At 43.2% G+C, this 27,108-nt stretch overlaps 1 protein-coding gene across 4 annotated transcripts in view; it reads left to right on the forward strand.

The window, feature by feature from the left end:
- Positions 1–27,108, forward strand: part of srgap3 (SLIT-ROBO Rho GTPase activating protein 3) — a 64,156-nt gene continuing 37,048 nt past the window's right edge. For 2 of the 4 annotated variants that reach the window (XM_038697069.1, XM_038697071.1), the window contains exons 1-2: positions 1–565; positions 12,947–13,142. In XM_038697069.1, coding sequence (XP_038552997.1) covers positions 502–565; positions 12,947–13,142 — 260 coding nt within the window. In that variant the 5' untranslated portion in view covers positions 1–501. The remainder of the gene's footprint in view (positions 566–12,946; positions 13,143–27,108) is intronic. The other 2 variants (XM_038697072.1, XM_038697070.1) reach the window with 1 other exon arrangement.

The following is a 27,108-nucleotide window of genomic DNA, read 5'->3' on the forward strand; positions in this document are numbered from 1 at the left end:
CCCTGCAGCGCAATTTGTCAGAGTACGAACGGCGTCTGCTTGCCTCGCTTACTCGTACGCATGTCTGTTCATTTTGGACACAGAAGGCAAAAGGACTTGGCTGCCTGAAACCTTCGTGCGTCGCTCCGCTCCGTTCATCATGTTGTTATTATTATAGTTTGGAGCTCGCTTGCCTCTTTCTGGGTTTTTTCCCCCCCGCTGAAGCCTTTGAGTCGACTGGTACCGTGAGGTGGACTCGAAACCTCTGTTCTGCCAGAGTTTAAAAAAGAAAAACAGCAGAAAAAAAGACAAGAATGCAACATCGGTGTAATTTTCTGCACCGATTTCTAGGATAAGGTGGTTTGAACTGTCGGACTTTAAGCTGTTGTTCTCCTCGATGCACGGCCACTAGAGAAGAGAGAAAAGAAAAACGGAGAAAAGCGCTGCAGCGTTACAAGTAGGGGATCATCATCCAGGACCCAAAAGAGAGTCATAGGGTCTCACCCTAAAACCCGAGGAACGATGACATCTACGAAATTCAAGAAGGATAAGGAGATTATAGCGGATTATGAGACCCAAGTGAAAGGTGCGGTGTGATTCCGGTGTCTGTGTCCGCTCTGCGTGCATTGTCTCTGCAGACTGTCGACTCTGTCTGACCAAGAGCCTGTTTATCAGCCTTCTGCATGTTTCTGCTTTTGCTTTTTCTTCACGGTTTATAATGCATCTATTATGTAGCCTAGTGCTAAAACAGAGAGCATTGACAGATGTAAACCGTGACCGTCAATGCAATGACAAGAGCATCACAGTGCGAGGAGCGAGCCCCCTTTCATTATTCTCTCTCTCTCTCCCTCGTGTGCAAAGGGTTTCTGTCACTAATTCAACAACAGCCAGATGGATTTCTGTGCATTGAATTTAGATTTGTCATGATGTGGTTTGGATGCTGGATCTGCAGCTTTCTTAAATGATCCCTGTGTTGAAAGCAGTGCAGGATGGATGGAGGGCTGGCTGTGTTATCGCACCTCATTCTTGGACATTTTGGGGCCTGTATTTGCCTCACTGTGGTTTGAGCTGCTGATCACATATTTGGGAATATATTTAATGCACATTACCTGGGCGTACATCAAGTGCATATTCGTTTTACACATATTCAGTGTTTTATGTGATGTGACTGACTATTTCAGAATCCTAATTATCTCAAATCTGAGGGTAGATTATATAGGACCATATGGTAGCCATATGATTTGGTCAAAAAAAGTCTTATTAGTGAACAATGACACTATATTTTTCACTGATTTTTATCTCTGTGTCGCATTGGACACTGGTTCAACTTGAGTGTATTGGTACCACTTAATCCTGCTTTACCCAATTATGCCAGTTGTCTGCATATGAAAACAGAGAGTCCAAAGTCCAAGTCCATGCAGGCCACTCAAATAAACAAATATAAGATACTTAAACTGCCATGCAGTGTAAAAATGAACCGACAGAGTAGACTGGTTATGAGCAGACATTTCCCTAAGTGGGGTTCGGTTTCACTAATGTTACGCCTCAGGGGCTTCAGCTGATCATCCCCAGAGTCATGTACCAGTCCAGATCTTTGGATGCTCAGAGTGTGAGCAGTTGTAGGATTGATCTACAGACACATTTTTCTTTGTGTGGACAGTGTATCAGCTGCTGTCCTGACTGATTCTCACCTTCCACACTTTCTGTGCCTCTATAACCTCAGTTTTGTCTTTTGTCATGTGCTGTTCATTGAGATTGTCCACTTTATTATAGGCCATTTTTCTTGGGGAGGGGGGTGGGGTGGGGTAGTTAATTCAGGTATCAGTTATTTAGCTGAGATCCTGTTGTATCTTGGGAGAAATGCTCTTGTTTCATAGAGCCAGGCCCTGTCTGTTCCTCTTATGCATTAGACTGGGTCCTTGAACTGCGCGAGGAGGGAGGATGTTAATTTATGGAGAACACTGCTTGTTTCTCATTCACAGCTGGCATGTTGCATTGCCTGCAGACATGGAGGGCTCTGTTCCTGACGAGCCACCACCTCACAACAATGGCTATGTTACGAGCTGAAGCAGGCAGGGAGTGACCCATAATGAAATTCAGATTAGAAATTGCACCTGTCTTACTCTGAGTTATTGCTTTATGGTTAATGTGTACATAGCAGAAGGGTCTAAATCATTGGCATGTCATTGATTGGTTCATAACAACATCGCAGGGTTGCTTTATTATGTATGAGGGCTTATTAAAAAAAATCATTTGGTTTAACAACAAAGAAGAAGCTTTACCAGTACCTTCACAATAGCTACATATTGGGTTTGCGTAGGTGCTGTATATGCAGGTGTGAAAGGACATCATGATATAGAATTTAATTTCTCTGTTACAGTGTGATAAACCACTCTACTAAAGTCTTAACTCAGGGCTATTAATGAATTCTTGACAACCTTCGAGGGTGGCTGTCAAAGCTGAAGTCTCTGAAGGACCTTGGGAGATGGTGTTCACTTTATTCAGACTGTTTAGCCGAGAGATCCTGCATTAGCATGTCAATAGAGAGGGTTCCTACACTGAGCAGAGACTGGCAGAGGAGCTTGGACTCTGTTTTGGAGCTAACCACCATGTGCTTGTTGGACTGCACCTCTGCCTCCTCCTGTTTGCCAGTTTTATAGGTAGCTTGTGAAGCGCCGCTCTCGGCTTCAACCATCAGCAGCTGTTTGACATTTACTCTCGAAGTTCAGCATAAACCCATTCTTCCACACATCAGGATGAACCGAACCTGCAGCTCTCAATTATTACAAATGATACTGGATGCTCTTAAAAGTCCAGCAATCGTAAGTTAACTAGCTGGCTTAACAGAGAAGGCGAGGATGAGACACTGATAGCGGTAGAGAGAGAGGTGGTGATGATACAGGACAAAGCTTTAAAAACAGCCTGACTACTTAAATTACAGTAAATGTAAAGACATGAGTGCACCCAGTCTGGACTCTGATGTCTTCAGCACAGCTCAATTTTATTAAATTGGTCTTGTGTTGACTTTTTTGCTGTACCGTACTTTGACTTGAGGGACAGCGGGTTGCCTGTTCTGTTGGCTGTTTTCCCTTAATCCCCCTCTGCAATGAATTTCTGAGTCATTGTTCTTGGAGTGCAGCACAGTTTTACCCCACTCTCATTTTTTGCCAAACTGGACCCTTAGTAATAGTATTTTTCCTACAGTGTGTTGCAGATAAGTCATATGTGACTTATATTTTGTTTGAACCATTTTGCTATGATTGGGCTTTACATGGAGCTCACAAGATGGTAATCATTTCCTAAATGTAACCATTTTCTAACTCATAGCCACACTGAAACCGATAAACCCACATGCTAAGACCGGCACACAGACACATGTACAAAATGAAGGAGGCCCTGTGCTGATGTAATGAAAATTATACAAGACTTCATTTGTTTTTCCTTGTTTTTCCTCTAGGCTGCAAATGACTCCGATCAGGGAAATGAATGCAGGCTACTGCTCATGGACATTTTTTCAGTTTTCCCTCCACATGTACACATTTAATATCTACCCATGTCAACCACACATGCACACACACATACTCAAGGTGATACTGAAAAGGAAGTATAAGTTTTACACCTCTGGGTTCAGGTTTCTTTTTTGTTGTTCGCTGCTAGTCTCTGCTGGTTTCTTTCCACCAGACCAAATGCAAACAAGTTTAATCTTTCAGTAGACCTAATAAAAACCTAAATGTAATTTGATCAGCATACATTTCTCACAGGACTGTAGTGCAGACCTAAGTGTCAACGTGCCTATGTTTTCCCCCACCATTACAGTAGCACGTGATCACACAACTTTTTATGTCAAATTATTAAGCAATATCATTTTATATTCTTTTATAAGCTTTATAATACACAGCTTGCAGTACGGTAACAGCAGTTTGGTGGTCACAAACCACTCTTGTCATTGCTTATTTGAAAATAGAACTACTGTATGTCTTGTGTGATATAATGATCTTTCTAATGACCCTAAAGCGCTGTCTGTTTGGTTGAATGCTGATGAGAATTATGTGAGACACTAGGTGTGTCTTTGTTTGTTGTTGCTCCAAGCTACAGATAGCTCTGCTGAGGGAGATAATTGCTTGAAGTGGTTCACAGTTCATAGTGGGTTTTTAAAAAAAAAAAAGCAAACCAACAATGGTTACTGAATACAGCCTGTGGTCTTTTTGCACTCTGAAATACTTATGACAGTGATGTCAACTTTAGGTTTATTATTGGTACTGAGTGTGCTGCTCATTCGTTGCTGGAACTGTGTCTCAACATCAGAGCTTGTTACCATCATGGTGCGATTTTGTTAGTTATCTATTAACACCCTGCTGGGTGGCATGAAGCTGGCTGTGTAGAAACTGGACATGTTGGGAGTTGAAGAAATGGTCACACTGACTCACCGTCTGAGGATCCTCCAGCTGCCAGCTTGTTTGGCAAACCTGCTGCTAACTGAGAGAACATTTGCAAAGAAAGGAAAAAATCATCCACTTGCTATTTAGGCAGGATAATATTTAGTGGGACAGCTTGTTTATTCTTGTGGTCCAATAAATTCTGGGCTTCATTCAGGGTTGGTTTGTTTGTGTGGCATGGCAGTGACTAATCAAACAAACAGGCAGCTCAAGTTGCTCTGTTGCTGACTCAGTTTTGCGATTGCATGATTTCATTCTGTTAATATACACCAAAGTCTTAAAGGAAAATACATTTTATCACATATTATTTTGGCAAAGAGTTAGATGAGAAGATTGGTGTTTATGTTTATGTGTGTTTATGTAGCCTACAGGTAAGAGTTTGAAGCTACGTCCAGCAGCTGGTTAGTTTAGCTTAGCATAAAGATGCTGCTAGTGATAGCTTCATACTTAACTCACAGACCTGAGAGTGGTATCAGTCCTCTCATCTAACTCTCTTAAACTATTTTAACTACCTCATGACATTTTATTGATGGAACTTGAGTAGAAATCAAAGTTTGACAAAATGTGTATTTCTTGCGGCAATGTAAGAGGCAACACTTCTGTCAATTTCTGTCAAAGTTTCTCACCACAAAAAGGATCTCTTTATTTGTGTCCACCAAATAAGTACAATATATTAAGAAAAACATTATATTCATGTCCTCTGCCATTATAAATCATATAGTTTGGCTTCAGAGTTTGTTGACTGGTCTCTATGAACACAGTGTGATGAATGCAGCTGCCACTTGATAAATTGAGAGTTTGTTCTGTCTGTCTCACAGGGAATCAAGAGATAATCACCCTTTCATGAAACGGGTGATCTGCCAGGCGTAAATTATCATTTAACATGGTATAGTTGTTTTGATTGGTATGCTGGCATTTATAAAATAGACAAAGGTCCATTTAAACATGAAAACTTCTCTTTTGTCTTTGATGAAATATTTTCAATCGGCACTGTCTGGAGAAGTGCAGTTTTTGATATACCAACCATATTTGCAGTAGGGGACTTTCTGTCTAAACTGAAAAGCTCTCTTAAAGATGTTAGTTTGAGCTGTGAAGCTCTTTATATTTTGCTTATATTTTTACAAGCTCAGGTCCTACGTGATAAAGATGTCAGCGTTTTTGTTCTTTATAACCCGGCATTATGTAAGTAAATCGTATCTGTATTTTCAGAAAGACAAGCTTTCTTGATAAGTCCTGAAACTTTGACATGAGTACATTCAGACTAGATTTTAAAATGCCACGATTTAAAACTGTCATTCAAGGATTCAACTATAGTTTTATAGAACGCTTTGTATCTCAAAACATTCACAGAGAGTTGAAGACTGACAATGTAACAGAGCTGAGGGTATGGCAGTTTATTCACCCCCATTATTCCTGAGAATTATTTTTGTTTTTACAACCATAGAATGTTCAAATGGAGAAGAAAAGCAAATGTTATGCCAACAGGTATCCATGGTGAGATGCAGCAATAGTTGAAAATGTTAATGAACAAACTTCCTGCTGAGAGAGAGTAACCGTAGAAACAGGAAAGAGGACAGTTGCACAAAAAAACCTCTACAATGAGAGTTTAAAAATGTCTATTTATGAAGTAATTAGTTAAGTTCTTGTAGTATAGGCTTGGGACCTGCCAGATTAACTTTATTATGTTCCAGTGAAGCACATGTCCCACTGTAGACTTTAGATAATTAAGGAGTGCACCTATTTGCAGCTCACAATTCCCTCTCATCCACCCCTGATGGTAGAAATAGAAGCGTATGTGGCACAGGCTCATTAGTGGTGGGGAGCACTAAAGTGTCTCATTTTGTTCTGTTTTGATGAATTATGTAATGTAGGGCTCCAAATAATGAATATTTATTTATCCATTTGATTTTAATTATATTCGTCTTGAGTAATTGATTGTGTGGTCTGTAAAATGTGAAAAATGGCCATCACAATTTCCTTAAAGCCGAAAGTGGCATCATTTAAGTTGCTTGTTTTGTCTGACTGACCAAACCCAAAAGATATTCAGTTTATTGTTAAGACAAAGAAAAGCTGACAATCCTCACAATAGAGAAGCTGTAGCTAGTCATTTTCCTGCATTTGTTTCATAAAAACTTTAACTAAAAACAGTTAATTTCTAGTTTAAAGTTTATTGTGATTGCAGTAGATGCTGTCTCTATGTGTGTACCAAAATAACTGAACTTCTGAAACGGAAACCTGCCGAAAACAAGGGTCTCCTTTGGTTGTGACTCACCACAAGGTATGGGCAAGACAAAAAACAAACAAAAAAGTTGCCATGTCTCTCTTCTGTTTCTCTCTCAGTAGAGTTCAGCTGAAAAAAGACTCTCTGTGTCACCTACTTTGAGCCAGTGAAGATCGTCCGTTGATCTTGGTTCAATGTGGCATTAGTTTCAGAGGCCCACACAAGAAATTGAGTGAAAGTAAAAGTTCTGGTGCATTTCTAAATGCCAAATATTACGAAAAATGGGAGTACATTATATGTTAATTTGATGCAATCAGTGTTCAGAAAGAAATAGTCAAAGTAGTTTTACTGCGTTTATCAGATGCCGCTGCACAGTGGTTACCTTATCAGCTGCACAGACAAATTTATAGCATGTTTCAGTGCATACATGCGCACGTGTCTCCCCACTCAATGCTGCCACCTATCCATATCCATCACACTCCACCTCTCCTCCAATACGCTGCTCCCCAGGGGCTGGTGCACGCCCGTGTTGTCATGGAGATGCCTTTCTGGTCCTGCAGAGGTGGATCCTGGATACAGTGATGACAGACAGCTAGACTCTCAAAGGCCATGTTTCCGGTTGTAGCTTATGTTCGGGTTTCCCTGAAGCACCGGACTCGTATAACGTGCTGACATGATGACAGTACGGGCACTGGAGACGAAATCAATGTTGGAGAGAGGTGAGGAAGTCTGGGATGGCTCTCCTCTCCTTGCACTGTGAAGCAGAGCAACAACTGATTGTTAATGTTTATTTTAGTGTCATCGGGAGTTGAGTATTTTCCTTCAAAACAGTGAGGTTTAAGGTTTATTACAGTTTGGGAGGTCCAAATAGGGCTCTGTCCGCTTATCATCAACCTTATTATCACAGTTTGTTTTAGATAACAAGAAGTTTGTATGAATGTGCCTCAAATAAGCTTGTCTTATTGTTTAACTGCCTGGATGGATTTCTAGATTGACACAACATACATCCAGTGGCAAATCCAATCAACTAGCAGATAATTAGGAGGAAGGATTAAGAGTGAGGGATGACCCAGAGACTGACAGCTGACATCTTGCTGTAGGATGCTCCATCAGTTCACCTCTGCTCCAGCCATTGATTGGCCTCAGCTCCTGTTGTCTTATCTTTGAGTACATGTGCTGCGGCAGTCTGGGCTAATGAGGGAACAGGCAAGATAGAGACAGACCTCGGAGAACCTGTGCTGACATCAGGAGCATGCCCTTGTGAATCCGAAATTGCATTAATCATTAGGGGATAAAAAAGAAGAAGAAAAAAGAACAGAAGTGGGAGGATTAGTTTAACGACTGGAACTTGTATGATGAGACTCAGTGCGAGGGACAGAGAGAGTGAATTAAGGTCTGGATAAGGGTTGTGTTTGTCTGTGTCTCTGTTCTTGATGTGAATTTGGCTCTGCAGTGTAGAGCCCAGATACTGCAGAGCGGAGTTGGGGATTAGGTTAGTGAAATTGGCTCAGAGTTGCTTTTGTCTGGTGTGTGTGTGTGTATGTGTGTCTACATACTGAGTTTGTGTGTGTGGGGTTGTTTTATTGCATAGTGATGTGAATGCCCAAGGACATTATTTTCAAAGTGTTTAATACCTTCTGAGGCATGTTATGATTTATAATTTATCCCCATTACATGGAGACATGTGGTTCTTTCCTCCACATTTACTGCACCAATATACAAACAAAACACGGTGGGATCTGCCCTTCTTATTGATTCATTGAAACAATGTACACTAATCATAGCTGTGATTATATGTAGAGAAGAGAAACCCCTCTATACACTAGATAATATTTTAGCTTTATCATCCTGCAGGGAAATGATCCATCTCTCCTGCTCCTCCACGGGCTGCTTGCCGCCCCGTGCAGCCTGACTTCCCCTGCTGCCCTCAGGATGCTCTGCAGAAAATCCCTCTCATTCACTGCACTCGACTTCATTGCGTCAAGATGTCACGTGGCCCTCTTAAACGGCACACTTGCAGTAAAATGCTTTATCAGTACATCACTGGTCTCCTGGATTGACTTCAGGAGGAGGCGAAGGTTTTATTTTTATAAGATGATAAGTAACGTCTTGTTCTTGGCTCATAAATGTGTCCAGATCGTGCTAGGAATACATGAGAGGCACCTCCAGTGGGCAGTTTTCAGTTGATTCAACCTAAACCTCGGTCCAGGATGAATTTCATTTTTCTACGCCAGCTACAATAATTGCTGGAAACATCCCCACACTGTGCTGTAACACAGCTGCCAGTACAGGGTTTTGGCTGTGAGGGTCAAAGTTCAAGAATCTCCAACATCCTACTATTGTTTCCAGAGGTTTTCCTGTGTCCAGTGTCCACTGCGCTCAATTCCTGTCCCTAAACGGTGTAGAAGAAATAATATTGTGGAGCAGGTGTCCAGTCGAAAGGGTAGGGCTCGTTTACCGATAAAGTATGGACTCGAGGTCTGGAAGTGTCTGTCATGAATATATACTATCTGCTCTGTCACAAATCACCTGCAGTCATTTACAGAGCAGCAGTAATGCAGAACATTAAAACATGACTGTCGACCTGTTGACACTGTGCACACACACACACGTACATTTTCATCTGTCCCAACATACGTTCAGCTTAATGAATTGTTCTGAACATGTGGACCTAATCCCAGTTGTCTGTGGATAAATCCAGTTCAAAAGAAAAAAAGCTTTTAATTCCTCTAAATCTTAGAAGTGTGATTATACAGCCTCTGATTAGAAATGTTATTGGATTCATACAGCTTTTTGCCTTTGCTAAACATTATTTGGAGGTTTGGAGGAAAATGTAGCAGCCTTTATAATTATAGTCGATATATCAAACAGCTCAGAAGCAGTGTTTAGTAATGGGAAGCAACTAAGCGAAAGAAGCAAAGAAAAACAAGGTTTGCACAACACAGAAGAGCTATTTTTCAGTGCATAGAACTGAACCAGCAACAAAAGCTCCATATTAAGCTCAATTACACAAGCAAAAATCATTTACTCTACTGTCACATGGGTCTTCAATTATAGGCTGTTACAAAGCTTTAAAGCCTAAAATTATCATTCAAAGAATTCTGTCCTTTATATGTATGATCCCACCAGAGTTTGACCATATTTCAGCTGCTCCAGCCTCCCCACTACACCCCCACGCTCTCACCAGCCTTTTTGTCTGAAGATAACCCCCACCTCCCTTCTCCAAAAAAAGCAGATGGCTCCATCTCTAAATAGAAAGCCATACAGGCAACACACAGTGGGTCTGCCACAGACAATAGCCACTTGCTTAATCAAGCAGCAACATTAAAGGTTTCACTTGGTCACTTTGAATCAGAGGGGTTTTTGGGAGGTTGCCCAAACAATTCCACCTGCACTGGGAGTACATGTCCCTAAATCCAGTAACTGTGTGATCAAAAACACTGTTTGAAATTAGCTTTATGTGAGTCCAGGCTTTAATACCTTTGCTCTTAAACAGTGACCAGTAAGAGTTAAATCATTAAACTATTACTGGTGGTCGAAGGTTGGAGGTGATGGGCGTAGTTCACGAGACATTTATACTAAGGTTATATATTGTACAGATAATATAGAAGAAGAGAGGTCTCTATTATTAAACATCAACATCATCAATGACTTTAAAAACACTTGATTCGTTGGTGGTTTGAACCAGTAATCATTCTTGAAAGCAGTAAAGGCTCGTTGTGTGTCGAAATGCTCACCAAGTGTTTTATATATGCTGTAAATACTGGTCTTTTTATTTCTTCACTTCAAATCAGAGCACAGACAATCACAGATATCAGATGAATTTCTTCATGTAAGGAGCGTAAAATAGTGCGCAGGACTTGTTTTGGTGGAGTTCAAAACGATAAACAAGCATCTTCACTGTTACTTCAGGCCCATAACCTCACAGCATTCCTCCTCCTCACAGATTGAAAAGAACTACAGAGGGGTCTTTCGCTTTAAATACAGCCAACGAAGCCTCAAAGAGCTGGGAATACTTAGGGAATAATTCTCCAATTGCTCATGGTTTCTCAGAAGGAAGGGCACACTTCTGGTGTGCATGACCTATTTTTCCAAACTCATCTGTCAAATGCGGAGCTGCAGCTGGTGGTTCAGAGTTCCCTTTATGTGAAAGACTGTTTTCAAAAGTCCTCCCCGTCACTCATGCAAATCAGTGTCACATTTTCCTGGGGCATTTCTCTTGGCCCGCCTGCTTTGGCATTGTTTTTCTCTTTTTAAAGAAAAAATATCCAGACAAAAAACATTACAAACAGGGAACGTAGCTGCATGACTGGGAAGGAAAGACATTCCTGTCAGGTCTGAGGGAGTGAAGTGGTATTGCTCCCTGACTCTGGTTCAGGGATCCCACTAAAAACGGAGCTATTAAAGCCCACAGAGCTGGGAGGGAGAGTGGGCCCCTGGATAAAGGGGAGGGCAGGGACAATGGTTTACCGCAGAGTGAGGCATGCCGCTCCAGGCTGAGGCCAGGCGGCACGACATCACAAGGAGAGAAAAGGCTCCCCCAGCCCCGCACAACATCACTGTTGCTGCCTCCCCAGCAGTGAGAGCCTGCATATTTCCATGAGGAAGGCCTAGATGACCAAATTACACCCTCAACAGCATGAAAACAGAGGCTGTGTCACTGCTGTGGTTTTAGCATTCAGTTAGCAGTTCATCTGGCTCAGATATGAATAAAATCCATCCTCAGTCTTTATTGTTTAGGATTATAACTTGCAATGACTCATGTTGGATGTTACGACATGCAGTGACTAACATCCTAAATGTAAGTCACTGCATGTCGTAAGTTAATTTTTCCGTTGCTGCTTTAAAGTGCGTATCCATGCAGACCTTTTTAAAGACCAAAGTAAACCTAAAAACCCCCGACTTTATTTTGTCACCACACAGGTTTGTTTGAAGAATTCCTAAAGAAAAAACTGAAAACTTATAAGCAGCGTTATTAATCTGCTGCTGGCTGTGCTGTAATCTTGGATTCTTGTCATTTAATTCTACTGACTTGACTCAGGAACTGCACTGAGGGAAGTTGTGCTTTTATGTGACAATAAAGTGTCTTTTAAGATGAGATGATCAAAAAAACTTTTGGTTTCTAATGAAGGCCGATCATTAGTTCGCAAGGTTTTCTCGAGGCTTCCTCTCGAGAAGTGACACCAATCATCCTGTTTACTGTAGCTCTCCATCAGGTCATGTTTTTGTTCCGCAAGATAGGCCTTCTCTGTTCCTGAGTCGAGGCATCATTGCTGCTGATGACAGCACTACAAAGACGAATCGGGTTTCTCTCATGGGTTCCCACAGGCATGAAGGATCTGTAGTCTGCCTGGCAGCATCAGGTTCCCCTACTACTCGCTCCAAGTGGGGGAGTGCATTAGCTTCTCAGTAGGTTAGTTTGAACTCATAGTGTAGACACCTATGAGAGGTCATACACACAGGTTATCTTATTGGCTTGGCATGGAGCATCACTGCTTCTCACTCTCAGCTAGAGGCTCTGTGGTTGCTGCAGGTCTGAAGGAGTGTAACAAAATTGCTTAGAATAACTGAAAAAAGAAAACATTTGGTAATTAATAATTGTGTAGCTGATTCATTTAGCAGCCCTGCTGAGCTTGTGATAAAGTGTTTGAATATCTTTGCTATGTGCCAGTCACATCTGTAGCATTGTTTGTGCTCTAATGCTTCTCAGAAAATGCAAAACAAGCTCAGTCACTTCACATATTTCCTGTAACATATTATTAGCACACAGTATAGGTACTGCAAACAGTCCTATCTTAAATAGTTAAAATGATTCCCAAAGACTTTAAGCAACAAACCACAAACTAGATTTCTTTTGTCGAGAAGTCATTACACAGCATTTTATTGTACAGTATGCTCAGTTACCATGTCAGATTTTAACGAAAACCTGCTGCAACTGCTTCACAGCAGCCCTGTACATGTTCTGGAGGGTTTTTTCTATTTCTATTTCTTGTAATGACTGATTAACATCAGACCTTCAACTTTTGACTGATAAACAAAAATCCCCTGTAACACCCAGCACCCTGTTAATAAATGGATGCCATTAAGTGTCAGTGCAGAAAGCATCCTACCGCTTGATGTGAGTGTGTGGAAGACTAGATACCTCTAAGAAAGAAAAAGCTCTTTCCAGACAAATAATAAGGTAATACACTTTATAATAATAATGCAGTACTTGATATTTTCATGACATTTTTGACCAGGGCATGTTGTGCACTGTTGTGACAGCAGTATAAACAGCTGACTCATACCATTTTTGTGTTTCGATGGACAGAGATCCGTAACCAGCTGGTGGAGCAGTTCAAATGCTTGGAGCAGCATTCTGAGTCTCGTATCCAGCTGCTGCAGGACCTGCAGGAGTTCTTCCGCCGCAAATCAGAGGTTGAGCTGGAATACTCTCGCAGCTTAGAGAAACTGGCTGAGAGGTTCTCCTCCAAGATCCGCAGCTCCAGGGAACACCAGCAGTTCAAGTGAGTTTCCCTCCCTGCAGACTGAAAATTCTCTCAGGCTACAGGTACAACTTCTATCAGAGGGTCAGACAGTAAATATTTGCTTAACTTTATGTTGATTTTTTGTTTAGTTTAAATTTATTTTGGTAAAGTACAGGTTACATTTTCCTTTCAGTGTGTATTCAGACCACAGAGATCTGTATGCCAAGAGACTTTATCCCCCTCTAAAGACTTGTTTATAACCTAACTGTTAAGACCCAGCCCTGCTGCTAATCACAGTGCCTTGTTTGATTACAGTGCAGATCTTCATTAAAGAAGGTAAAGACTGTTGTGGGTAGACATAACATATTCATTGCACTCTGTGATTTAGCACTCAACTTCATAGAAGAAGGCTTTGAGTGAAGCTTTATGCTTCATTATGTTTTAAATTCAATCCATTATGTACAAATATGGCAGACTCTGCACAAGCTCTGCAACAGAGAGAAACGTGGATTGCATCAGCATCAATGTGAAGGTTGATATTAAAGTAAAAAGCATTTCAAAGTCATTTCTCCAAGATAGTAAATTATAAGCAAAAATAGGACAGGTACCATTCAGTGTAGGGTGCTGTATGTGTTGGCTTGATTATTAAATTAACCTGTGTAATTGGAGCGCTAACAGCAACAGACACATCACTGTATTACTGTAATGTTATTGGCTAACGAGGATTAATAAATATAAGTAATAAGTAATCCTAGGTTAAAATCTCTTTTGGAGTGCTAAAAGTGTCTGCCGTAGCCTAAACTACAATATAAAACTACATTTATAGAGTAAATAATTTCCTGAATTTAATTATTTTACATGTGAAGTACAAAAAATCACTCTGTGTTTTTAAGAAAAAGATAAAGCTGATGCCTAAGTACAAAGGCAAAAAGTGTGAGTGGATCTTAGGAGTGAAGGAAACAGTGAATAACGAAATGAATGTCATCAGATCAAAATCAGCTCACCCGTATCCTTGACCCATTTAGATTTGCAGCTCTGGAAACACTGAAATGTACGCTTGTGAAAAAAGAGGGATCGTGTGCACAGAAACTACTACTAACACATTGGTACATGACTCACACAGGGCATGAAATTAAGCGCTGCCGCTCCCAAAATCAAGCACCTCGGGGCGTTCAGGCAAGCTCACTTCAGTCTACAAATGGGACTCTAACCCGGCTGTGATGTGGCAGCAGATCTCAGACATGAAACTACACCAACATATATGTAGTCCCAGCCCAGCTCTGATACCTGCAAATGCAAGCAGCAGGACTGCATTTCTAACATTTCCATATTTTGAATCTTATTTTTAAGTTATTACCAGCCTGCTCAAATGGAAAAAAACAACAACCCACAGAAACATCCACACTTCTCCAGCTCAGGTGTGAATACACTTGGTTTTTAGACTAATGGAGAAAGTACAATAAATGCATGTACTGTAAACACTACAGTGATGTAAAACAATAAACACCTGTATATTATTCAGCAAATGACAATACAATGAATATATTTAATCGGGCAGCTGGGCTTCCCTCTTGTTTAATGCTCATGTGCTGTGTTTGTGTGTGTGTGTGTATGTGTGAGAAGTGGAGGAGGATTTGACTGGATATAATTGAGTCCAGCTGCTTTAGAGGAGGCATACTTGACTCTGGCGTCTAAGACTTGGCTGATAGAAGACAGAAATGTGCTGCTGCGGCGACACAGTGGCTTAACCTTTGGACTGTACAGTTGATCTTATCCACACAGAGAGGGACAGGAAAAACTCCTAATCCTCGGACACATGTTCTAATAATATTACACATTAATATGCCAAGATCATGGCAGACTCAGTGCAGTTTTTCTTTGACTGAGGCCACACACACACACACACACACACACACACACACATACATACACAGTGTAGTGATAGATAAGTGGACAACAGTGGATTATGACACTTTTAATGCATTATCTTGTAGATTTTACTGACCTCCTTTGAACTTCATTTAACCAGAAAAATGTGTACAAATATGAAAGATAAAACAATAGGAACTAAAGGAGTGAAGCAGTGACACAGAAGACGTTTGGGTGTGGGGCTACCACCCATACTTGACATGTACATAATATATAATATTTTGTACTACAGTGCACACACTTTCTTCTGCCTAAAGGATACATACGGGGTACGTTGAATTGACACGACCCAATTTATCATCCAAAGTAATGTTTTCAGCTTTTGGTGAAGCCATAACATGATTGCACCTTGTGCCTTGCACTCCTGCTCTGAGCAAGCAGGCAACCACAAATCCTGGTAATCAGCTGTGACACACCCTTTGCTGTGCCTTTCCTCCCACTTGAGTGTAGTTAAGTTCATGGCGAGCCACCAAAACACCAAATGGGCCTAGGCAAGAAAAACAATTGTGTTTGTCCAGTAAAAACACTTTGTTAGCATAAAGCCCAACCATGCAGCATCAAAAACACGCATTCCATTTTATGCTCTTGTGGCTATTTCTTTTGTCCTCACAAATAGTTTCTTTTGGTCTTGTCTTTGTAATCTTTGACTAGGTATTTCATCTATTATAACACATCTGAACTATCCTTTTCCTGAAACCCTTCAACGTTCCTGTGACTGTCTTTCATTGCAGTAAAAGTTGTGCTCTGTAAACTCTTCTGCCCTGTACTGTGGAGTACTTTCAGAATCAGCCTAGTATCTTGTGCCTAGTTGTACCTTTTTATGTTTTTGAGGGACATCAAAACAGAGAAGTAAAATAGAGTCATCTTGACCAGGACAGACTTACATATGTGCTGTATCACTGCCGGCAGTCTGTTGGCTGAACCCTTCTAGCGCAGATTCATTAGCAAGCTGAAAGCCACTGTGATTTACAGGTACTGCAGCTACAGCTACAGCACAGCAACCTGACCAAGGTGCTGCTCTACCACTTTTCCTCATTGGCCACAGTGAAAAGACACAGTGTGAAGGATTACTTCGCTGCTCCATACTGCAGTCGCTGTGCCAGATAGTGCACCACTTTCTTTTTCTTACTGGTTCGCAGTTCCTCAGAGACAACAGCTAACTTGATTTTAATTATGGAGCAGACGTTTGAGGGTACATCATGAATGGGATTTATAATATATCCTATCAAATTAGAGTGGATTGGTATCATCTGTCTGTCATTCAGACATATTCACATAACATAGCACCATTAGATCGACATGCAGTATTGATATGGAGAATAACCTGTCTGGGAGAGACAAGACAGGGTGTCCAAATTGGCGCACACGTGTGTGTGTTAATGTCTTTGTGTGGTTATTCAAGCGATTGGAGGAACTGGGTGAGAAAAGTGTTCGGTGCCAGATCTTTGCACAATATATTTGAGTTATTTTAGTTTTGAAGCTGCCTTTCCCTATTTCCAAGCAATATCTCTGCCCATTTCATGGTCAGCAGGGCACAGCTTTAAAAATGGATATTCCAACATGTCTTTTAAGAAAAGCACAGCTGCTATGAAAAAGTGTGATGCGATGCTTCAGTTGTGATATAATGATGAAGAATGATGTCTGCTCCCATAAAATGATACCAGATGCTTTAATGGTGCTTTGTGGCCTTGTGAAAAGAGCTATAGCTTTATCCTATTTTGTGTAAATGTGTTGTTGAACCATGGCTGCTCTCGGGAGTTCTGAGGGCCAAAAGGGTAAAAGATAAAACTACATCTCTCTAGGCCTGGTTTGTTTAAACACGGCGGTCGATTCCCTGCTCTTGTCAGGCTGACAAGTCCAGCTGGTGAATGTCAGTCAGCTTGTACATCAATAGATTAGCTGGTTTGCAGTTTGTTTTTCAGATCTTGTCAAACCTTTTCCTTCTCGTCATCAACGCTGCACTGTGCTCTGCTCTGCTTCGGCCTAGTGGAGGCCGATATAACCCTAAAATACTATCACAATTTTTCTGAGTATATCTGCAATAGTTATATTCTTGACGTAGGGCTGGACAATAAAACAGATAAGATAATTATCCCAATATATTTTCCTCCATTCCCTTATTACAAATGTTCAATAAATGTTTGATTTAATTGTTTTTTAATATATTTATTTTAGATATTTATTTTAAAAAGATTTTACTTAATTTCACTCATGCGTGTTTGTTAAAAAAAGATATTATCATCATAATTGTTGTTGTTTTGAATGTTTTACCTCAGATTTGTTAAGTGACCCACTGTTTGGCATCAAGTGTTTGTCATGTTCTGACCATGAATAGTTTAAAACGAGAGTTACGTATGTAACTACGGTTCTATGAATTCTGGATGACCGCCAGAGGCAGTGCTTAACACTGGATGTTATCCGTCTTGCGCACAAGCAGGTCGAGTATTTAATATCAACGAAGTCACCTGTGACCTGAGATGATGTGGGGCGTAGCTTATATAAGCCCACGTCATCAGGAAAACTGTCCCTACAAAATCTTCTCGCCAAGATTCTGAGTGACAGAGAACTCTGGCGGTCATCCAGAATTCATAGAACCGTAGTTACATACGTAACTCTCATTATATTTCATTCTTCCTGACCGCCAGAGGCAGTGCTTAACACTGGATGACTACTACCAACGTCGTCACGAGGAATCCCACCTCACCGGGAACGGTCAGAGGCTTCCCGCAAGACAGCTGCTGCTGCTGCATGGGGGGCAGCTACATTGACCCTATAAAAACGGGCAAAGGTGCATGGTGTAGCCCAGGTGGCTACAGTGCAAATCTCACTCAGAGGCACCCCCGCAGTGCTGCCCATGAAGTGGAAACACTCCTGGTAGAGTAGCCCCGAATGTTAAAAGGCAAAGGTTGTCCCTTTGACAGGTACGCTCCCTCGATAACCTCAACAACCCACCTGGAAAGCCTTTGTTTAGACAGGGCGTCCCCTTTCCTACGGCCCCCATAGCAGACAAACAGGCTATCAGAGTGGCGAAAGCCAGCAGTTGCCTGCTTGTAATGCCTCAAGGCCCTCACTGGGCAGAGCAGTTCTGCTGACTCTGCTTCAGGAACCTGTGGGCATGAGGAGTCATAGGCTGCTAGCCAAAAGACCTGATTAAAGTGGGCTGGAGCTAGCCTCTTAGGGAGGAATGATGAGTAAGGCCACTCCTGTGCCATCAGAGTTCCAGCGCATGCATGCTTCACTCACTGACAAGCGCATGCATGCTTCACTCACTGACAAGGCATGAAGCTCACTCACTTGCTTTGCTGATGCCATTGCCAGAAGAAACGCAACCTTCATTGACAACCACTTTAGTTCCGACTGCTCCAGAGGCTCAAAAGGAGGGAGACGAAGCCCTGAACAAAGAAATGGACAACATACACCACAAACTAGAAACATATCTGCCCATCACTGGGAAAGGTCATGGATTTCATCAAGAAAGCACAGCTATCTCAGCACAACAAGAGCAAAGAAAGACAGACCCGGAAATTCCAAAACCTACAGTCCAGAGCAAGCTGCACTAACAGAACAGGAGAATTGTCTTGGAGAAGAAAGGACAACAACCACACAATACTTGAAACAGACAACAGATGGGTGAAAAACTTGTCAGATAGGGAACTCACCTAACCAGAGAAAGACGTTCTGGCCAAAGGATTAAACTTCGCCATTACACCACAGCAACTACCTATAGTAGACCTCATCACAGCCACAGAATCGGCCATTAGGAAAAACAAATTAACAGAAACAGAAGCGGAACAGCTCAGACTAAAGGTATCTGCAGCTCTTTCTAATGCGAAGGCCCCCCCTTCCAACCTCACCATCCAAGAAAGGAAGGCTGTGACATCTCTGAGCAAGGATCAAAACATCACTATCCTACCTGCTGACAAAGGAAGATGCACGGTAGTACTTAACACAGCTGACTACCAGAACAAAGTCAACACACTACTAATGGACACAAACACGTATGAGACACTTAGACGAGACCCAACCAGTGGATAAAAGAAAAAGGCCATAGAATGTCTACAACAGTTACAGAAGGACAACACCATCACCCGTGGAGAAGACATTCCATGCATTTATGGACTACCCAAGATACACAAAGAAGGAGCCCCACTCAGGCCGATTATCAGCAGCATTAACTCGGTCACCTACAACATTGCCAAACACATTTCTACCATCTTAGCTCCATTGGTGGGAAACACGCCTCACCACGTCCAAAACTCTATTGACTTTGTAAACAAAGTTCGAGGACTAAAACTGGATCCAGATGAAACCATGGTATCCTATGACGTGACTTCTTTGTTCACCTGCATCCCCACCATAGAGGCAGTAGAAACCGTTAGGAAATGGCTAACACAAGACAACACCCTGGACAACAGAACTAGCCTCAGCCCTGACCAAATCTGCAAATTACTCGACCTCTGTCTAAACACCACTTACTTCCAGTACAACGGTGGATTCTACAGACAGAAGCATGGCTGTGCCATGGGCTCACCGGTATCCCCGATTGTGGCAAACATCTACATGGAAGAAGTGGAGAATAAAGCCCTCAACTCCTTCAAAGGAATAGCACCGAGCCACTGGTACAGATATGTGGACGACACCTGGGTCAAAATTAAAAGCCAGGAAGTGCAAGCCTTCACAGAACACATCAACTCTGTGGACAGTAACATCAAGTTCACACGAGAAGATGTTCACAACAACAGTGAACTGGCCTTCCTGGACTGCGCTGTACACATTGAAGAGGACAGGAGCCTGCAGATTGGTGTTTACAGAAAACCCACACACACAGACCAATACCTACTGTTTGATTCCCACCACCCACTGGAGCACAAGCTAGGAGTCATGAGAACACTGCACCACAGAGCGGAAAACATACCAACAAGCGCCCAAGCCAAAGAGAAGGAACAGAACCACCTGAAGGGGGCACTTACAGCCTGTGGATACCCTAAATGGACCTTTGTGAAAACAGCCACAAGATCCAAGAAGTACAAAACTACAGGGGAGGAGGAAAAGAAGGTCAAACGCAACAACATTGTGATTCCATACGTGTCTGGAGTATCAGAGAAACTCAGGAGGATTTTCAACAAACACAACATCCCTGTGTTTTTTAAACCCAAGAACACACTAAGACAGTTGCTGGTACACCCCAAAGACCGCACACTAAAACACAAGAAAAGCAATCTAGTGTATGCGGTCCAATGCAGTGAGGAATGCACAGACCTGTATATTGGGGAGACTAAACAACCACTACACAAACGCATGGCTCAACACAGAAGGGCCAACTCCTCAGGTCAAGACTCTGCAGTCTACTTACATCTGAAGGACAGAGGGCACTCGTTTGAGGACCACCAGGTGCACATTTTAGACAGAGAAGATGGATGGTTTGAAAGAGGTGTCAAGGAAGCCATCTACACCAGGGTTGAGAAGCCGTCATTGAACAGGGGAGGGGGTCTACGCCACCACTTATCCCCCACTTACAATGCTGTCCTTTCATCACTTCCCAGGAAACTCAACAAACGTAACCTATTGGCCTGAAGATACCAACGAGGGTCGTTCAGTCTTGGCCACAGGTAGTCTTAACGACTGTAACGACTGTCGTCACAGCAACAAGGAACACTAACGAACCAGCGGTATCGATGACCCGGGCCAACGACCCCACTGAGGTTAAATAACTGAGTTTCCCTGCCAGTCAGTCAGAACTGAAGAAGTCCTTTGGATGAGGGACGAAACGTCTTCCAGTATCTTCAACCAAGTCCAGTTGCCCTTGATTTTAACCTTCGTTGGATAACTATGACCTGGATGACTGAGAATCTTCATAGACATCGAGGGAGACGAAGGGATTCCAGTACGAAAGGCAGGTCCCAAGAGGGGACCATGATAGCTCGTGGGGGGTTCCATCGCTGGGCTCCTTTAAGGAACCGGGTCACCAGGGTGTGAGACCCCACCGTCTGGTTATCCACTCTAATATGACTGGTGGAAATTGCAGCCACATAGACCCTAAGGGTTGAAGCAGAGAGCTTCTTCTCTAGCAAAGACTGCAAAAACCGCAGTATTATCGGCACAGAAGACTTTTCAGGAGCTACTTTTTGAGCTCTACACCACTCTGAAAAAATCTTCCACCTGTTGGCATAAAGTGCCCTGGTGGAAGGTGCTCTGGAGTCCCTAATGGTTTGGATCACGGCCTGGTTACACGACTCGAGGATCGGGTCAAGCCCCTCAAGGGCCACACCCATAGCTGCAGGCGTTCCGGGCTCGGATGCCAGATGTGGCCCCCCAGCTGCGACAGCAGGTCTTGCCTCCTGGGAAGGCACCAAGGGACCCCGTCTAAAAGCTTGTGCATCACTGGAAACCAGAGTCTCCCTGGCCAGTTCGGGGCCACCAACAGGAGCCTGTGGTTGCTCTGCTGCACCCTGTGCAACGTCACAGTTATCAGTGGGAATGGCGGAAAGGCATAGAGGAGACAATCTGGCCACGGCTGTGCCAGGGCATCCTTTCCCAATGGACTTGTTTCCTCCCCCAGTGAAAACCAAAGGGAGCAGTGGGTTGTGGACTCTGAGGCAAACAGGTCCACTTCTGCTGTGCCATATTTGCCCCATATCTCCTCTACCACCCCCGGGTGGAGTCTCCACTCCCCCGCGGGAGGCGTCTGGTGGGAGAGGTAGTCTGCCACCACATTCTGTGGCCCCGGCAAGTACATGGCCTTGAGGCTGGCCAAGCGAGGGAAAGCCCATACCAGGAGTCGCCGTGCCACCTGCAGCAACGTGGCCGACATGGTAGACAGCCGACGTGTTGTCGGATCAAACAAGAACATGCCTGCCTCTCAAATACGGCAGGAACTCGTGCAGTGCCAAAATGATAGCCTGGAGCTCGAGTACATTTATGTGCTTCATCCTTTCCTGGCTCGTCCACAGGCCACTCACTGTCCTGTGCTGCCACACTGCCCCCCTCCCTGTGGGTGACGCATCGGTTACCACTACCTCCCGACACGATGTGATCAACCCCAGTGAGATGCCCTTGGACAGATATGCCCCATCTCTCCATGGCCGTAACACCAGTAGGCATTGGGTGGACACCCTACTCTCTTGGATCTGTGTAACTGTGGATCTAAATGGAGGCCATTGATCCAAATTTGGAAGGGTCATAAATATAGGAGACCCAGTGGCACCACTGTTGTGACAGAGGTCAACATACCCATCAACGTGAGAAAAAGGCTGTACCTCAACCTCCTGTCCCTCTGGGTATCAGACAGCTTTTAGCATAATTGACGGTAAGGCCCAACCTTGTCACATGACATAGAAGGGAGGTAGTGTCCTGCTCCACCTCCACCCTCTTTTTTTGGAATCATAAAATAAACTGAGTAAAACCCACCTTGCTGTGTCTGATGATCTATTCTTTCAATGGCCTCCTTTTCCAGGAGGGTTGATATTTCTTGTCTCAGTGCCTGAGACTTTGTGGAATTGGTGACTGTGGTCAGTCTGATCCCACTGAAAACTGGGGGCTGGCGTCGGAACTGAAGATTGTACCCTCGGGAGAGTGTGGCCACCACCCAAGGGTCTGTAGTGCAGCTTTCCCAGCAACTGAGGTACTGCTGGGAGAAGCATACGACAGCCGGCCGCGGGCCCTCAGGGTCTGCTCCCTCGACCCTTCGGATCCCTGGGGAGCCGATAGCCCGAGCCCCGACCCCTCTGCGTCTGAGGCGCAAACCATGTTGGCGCCTGAGGGCGGTGATCTGACCGCTCAAAGGATTGTGAAGCCTGTGGGTAGCCACCGGGACGAGCTGGCATCCAAGGGCGACTGTTGCCATAACCCTGTGAAGGCCGCTGTCTCACTAGGGGTGTAGGCCCCTGAAGGCTAGCAAACTGCTGCCTAGTTTGGTTAGCCTGGATTCCCTGCTCCAAAGCCTGCTGTGCTGCTGGTCCGAACAGCTCCCCTGGTACTACAGGGAGAGTGCGCAGGGCCCTCCTGCCTGGCTCCAAAAGCGGGGATTGGGCCAACCAGAGCTAATATCAGGTGGGAAACAGAGTTTCCAATACGGCCCATGCGCGCCGCTGTATCATAACCTCTCACCAGGAAGTCATCCGTAATGCGACACTGAGCGAGCATCCAGTCTCAACACTTCAGTGGCACAGCATCTGGCCTTGCCCGTAACTGCTGGCATTCTGCATGGCAGCCAAGGCCCTGCCGTCAGTTGTGTGGTGAGAAAGCCTTGGGGTCTGGCCAGCATTTGTGGAGCTCCTCAATGTATGGCTGGGAAGGTGGCACAGAAAAACCCGCCTGAGGTGGGAGATGCCTAAAGAATGCACTAGCTGTGGTACCTGCAGTTGGTGCTTCATCCAAGCCCAAGCGTGCCAGTGCCATACTGGCTTAATTGTGGCAAGGGCAACCTCTGAGCCTGCTCTGGACCCACTCCCAGTCTACTGGGAACCGGTGTCAGAAGCACGAGTGGAAGCTTCCACTTCTCCCTGCCCAGGTCTGTCCTCGCAAAACTGGCTGCAGGAAGGGACCCTGCATATTTTTGCAGCTTTTATAGATATTTTTTCACAACAATAACTGTTATCTAGGAACGAAAACACCCAAAATAACAGATCAAAGTGAGCACATATGTCCTTGCCTTGTTATTGAAGACAAATGAAAATTCCTTTTCAAAATAAAAAGTAAACTGTACCCATAAGCGAAGTCACTTAGAGTAACAGATCAGAGAGAGTCTGTCTTTTATTTTAAAAATCACAAATATGTAGCGTTTAAGTCTACCGGGGAGCGAACTCTCTTTGCCAAAGGATAAATTAAAGTTTACGTGACATGCTTTAACGAGCGAAAACACTCGGCAGAGCCTACAATCAACTAAGAACTACCGCTAAGCGTAAAACAATCAGTAACAAAAAGAGTCAAGGAGACCCGAAACCAGGCTCCTCGCTCATAACTTATTTTTAACTAAGGAAACACTTACCTCGCTGGCCTAAATCCAAGCTGGGGAGACACGCGCTAGCTTGTCCTCAACCCGTGCTGATTGCTGGCGAAAACACCGATCTAACAGCAGGTTTAGGAGCGCAGCCGTACGAATCAACCGCAGCCCTTGGAGGATGAAACTGTAGCTCCAACCATGTGGTAGCAGGGCTTCTAGTGACAATATGATGGCTATTCTCTTCTCTTCCTTCCTTCAACTCAACCTGCATTCGCGGATTTGCGAGAAGAATCAAGGGACATTTTCCTGATGACGTGGGCTTACACTAGCTACGCCCCGCATCATCCCAGGTCACAGGTGACTTCGTTGATATTAAATACTCAACCTGCGCGTGCGCGAGACGGATAACATCCAGTCTTAAGCACTGTCTCTGGTGGTCAGGAAGAATGAAATAGAACCACAATTAACCATCTGGTTTCTTCAACTTTCACTCAGGAGCAAAAATCTGTCTTTAAACTTAAAAGGAATAATGATTTGATGAATCAGAATCAGAATCAGAAATACTTTATTGATCCCCGAGGGGAAATTCTTTCTTCTTGTTATCTTGACAATTATTGATATCAAATTATATGAATTTTTTTGTCATAATACAATTTTTGGCCATATTGCCCAGCCCTATCTTGACGATATAACAAAATACAGAACAATATTTTGGGTTTAGAACTCACGATAGTTCTTGAACTCTCCTCACAGGCTTTTTGGCTCTCCTCGCACTCAAAATGGTGCTTCTGCTTGAGGTGGTGAAATAAGTTGGCTGTATTGCCCCCTTTTGTTGTTTCAGTCTTCTTGTACTTCTTACATATTACTGTGGTTTGTTGTAGATCTGATCTTTTGTAACCAACCACGTCCACACTATTGAAGTTGCTCCCATCTTTGGAAGAAACTCCTCTTGGAAGAACCAGTAGCAATGTTACTTTCGCCATCAGCCATGCTTGTTGTTGCGGTGTATAACAGTATGGGGTCATTACATCAACAAGTCGGAATATTGCCGTCATCACAATATGAATTTATTTGATTGTATAAAAAATTATTTATATATTGATATATCGTGAATGATATGATATAGCACACCCTGCCTCTGTGTCTGTGCAGCTGTGCATTATCAAATGTTGGCAGTGTGTCTCCTCACAAGAAAAGACACAAATGTAGCATATTGAAACCCTGCTTGAAAATGGGGGCAAAGCAAATTTGAATGGCAAAGCTGGCATCATGTGCCCACTTGCCCTTGTCTTTTGAAACTGTGTTTGGCTCAGTCTTCTTTTCCTTGGCTGTTTCATTGATAAGCAGCAGGCAGTCAGTGTGGAGGGGATTAAAGGCCTTCACAGAGCCGAGTCCTGGTTTGATAAATACACACTTCCTTCTGGAAATCCTGGCCCAGACACCATCGTAGGCTCTAGGTGATTAGATGGTGGCATCCAGTACAGCCATGACTAAAGCATGTGCATTGTTCTTTACAATGCTTACCTGCTCAGGGTATGCACGTTATGGAGAAAGCTTGCTATCAGTTTATCCCTAGTTTTTGCAATATTGTCAAACCATACACTTCTTCTTCTTTGTTTCCCTATTCACTTCCACTGTCTATGAATCTGATATTCTTCACACTCCTCCATGCATTCACAGATGTGTATGTATGTCTCACAGCCTCACAGGGACAGTGAAGCATGCAGACTTTGTAAAAACCATGGAGACAGTCAGGCAGTGCTTTGCAGGATGAGACAGATGTAATAGGATGGCAGAAAGCTGCACTCGTCTCTCCTCCTCCACTTCCTTCTCACTTCTCCAGAGACTCTCAGAGCTCATCGTTTGCCTTTCTGCATGTTAATGATATCCTGTGTATAAATACCGAGGGCATGGAGCCATCCAAAACCAACCATTTTGAATCCCTCTAAATTAATTGACCCACAGGCTCTCGAGTGATACTCATTTTACGGGAAATCAGTGCGGAGACAGGTCTCTGAATAAGAGCTGGTATAGGAAAAGTAGTCACTCTGTCCCATAAAAAATATCAAGGAGCTACATTTATTACTGTGTTAAAACAGCTCCCGGAGGTGCGCCTTGTACACAAGCCTAATTACTGACCTTCTGCTCCTAATTCCTGTGAAATGAGGGCAGCGACTAGGGAAAAATCTTGGGCCGTTTGACTGTTTCTGTCTTCGAGGCGTTCAGGCCTTCTTATTCCTTAATTTAGATTTTGTTCCCCAAAATTATCATCGCTTCTTAAACTTCAGTTTAAGAATTCTAAAATTAAGTTTAAGTTGATGCATGAATAGGTAGTGATACCTCCGAACAACAATTTATTCTGTAGTTGAAATATCTCAACAATTATTGAATGGATTGCCATGCAGTAGAGCCACCAGGAGGTCAAAATTTTTCATTTATCCAGTGAATTATCTGCAGAAAACTAAAAGCAAATTTTAGCGTGCTAACTCGTTAAACTAAGATGGTGAACATGATAAACATTATACCTGCTAAACATCAGCATATTAGCATTGTTATTGTGAGCATGTTAGCATGCTGATTTAGTATTTCGCTCAAAGCATTGCTGTGCCTAACAGAAGTGCTAGCATTGCTAGAGACTTTTAGTTCTGTTTGGTGCAATATAAACACATGTTTTTTATGTGTAATTCCTGCTGATCAAACACCGTTGAGGCCTATACATTTCAAACTTGTAGGTTACTTTCTGACATTATGAGTGTGGCCCGAAAAGTAAATAACCTGGTACTCCAGTCAAGTGCAACACCTTTATAATGTAAAAGGAAAAAGTCACTTAAGCAGCAGATTTAGCTCTAGTCCACAGAGAACAGCGAAAGCTGAGGAGGATAAAAAAAAACATCTAAAATGGGAGTCTGGTTGTGCTCAGGGATGTGATGAAGCATCTCTGACCACTTTTAGGGATTAGCAGAGAGTAGAGGTGCTAGTTCCCTAAACCTCTCAACCACATACAGCAATTATACACAGAGGAGCTGCATCCCTAAAAGGCAGATAGGTCAGTCAAGCAGAACTGGTACAAAATGAGCGATCTAGAGACAGTAGAAATAGGCCATCCCAAAGGAGTGAAGGAGAATTTAGTCTACA

The sequence above is a fragment of the Micropterus salmoides genome, unplaced genomic scaffold (genome assembly GCF_014851395.1).
Source record: "Micropterus salmoides isolate LMB-PRFRI ecotype aquatic unplaced genomic scaffold, ASM1485139v1 Ms_hic_scaffold_4, whole genome shotgun sequence".
NCBI classification, from domain to species: Eukaryota; Metazoa; Chordata; class Actinopteri; order Centrarchiformes; family Centrarchidae; genus Micropterus; species Micropterus salmoides.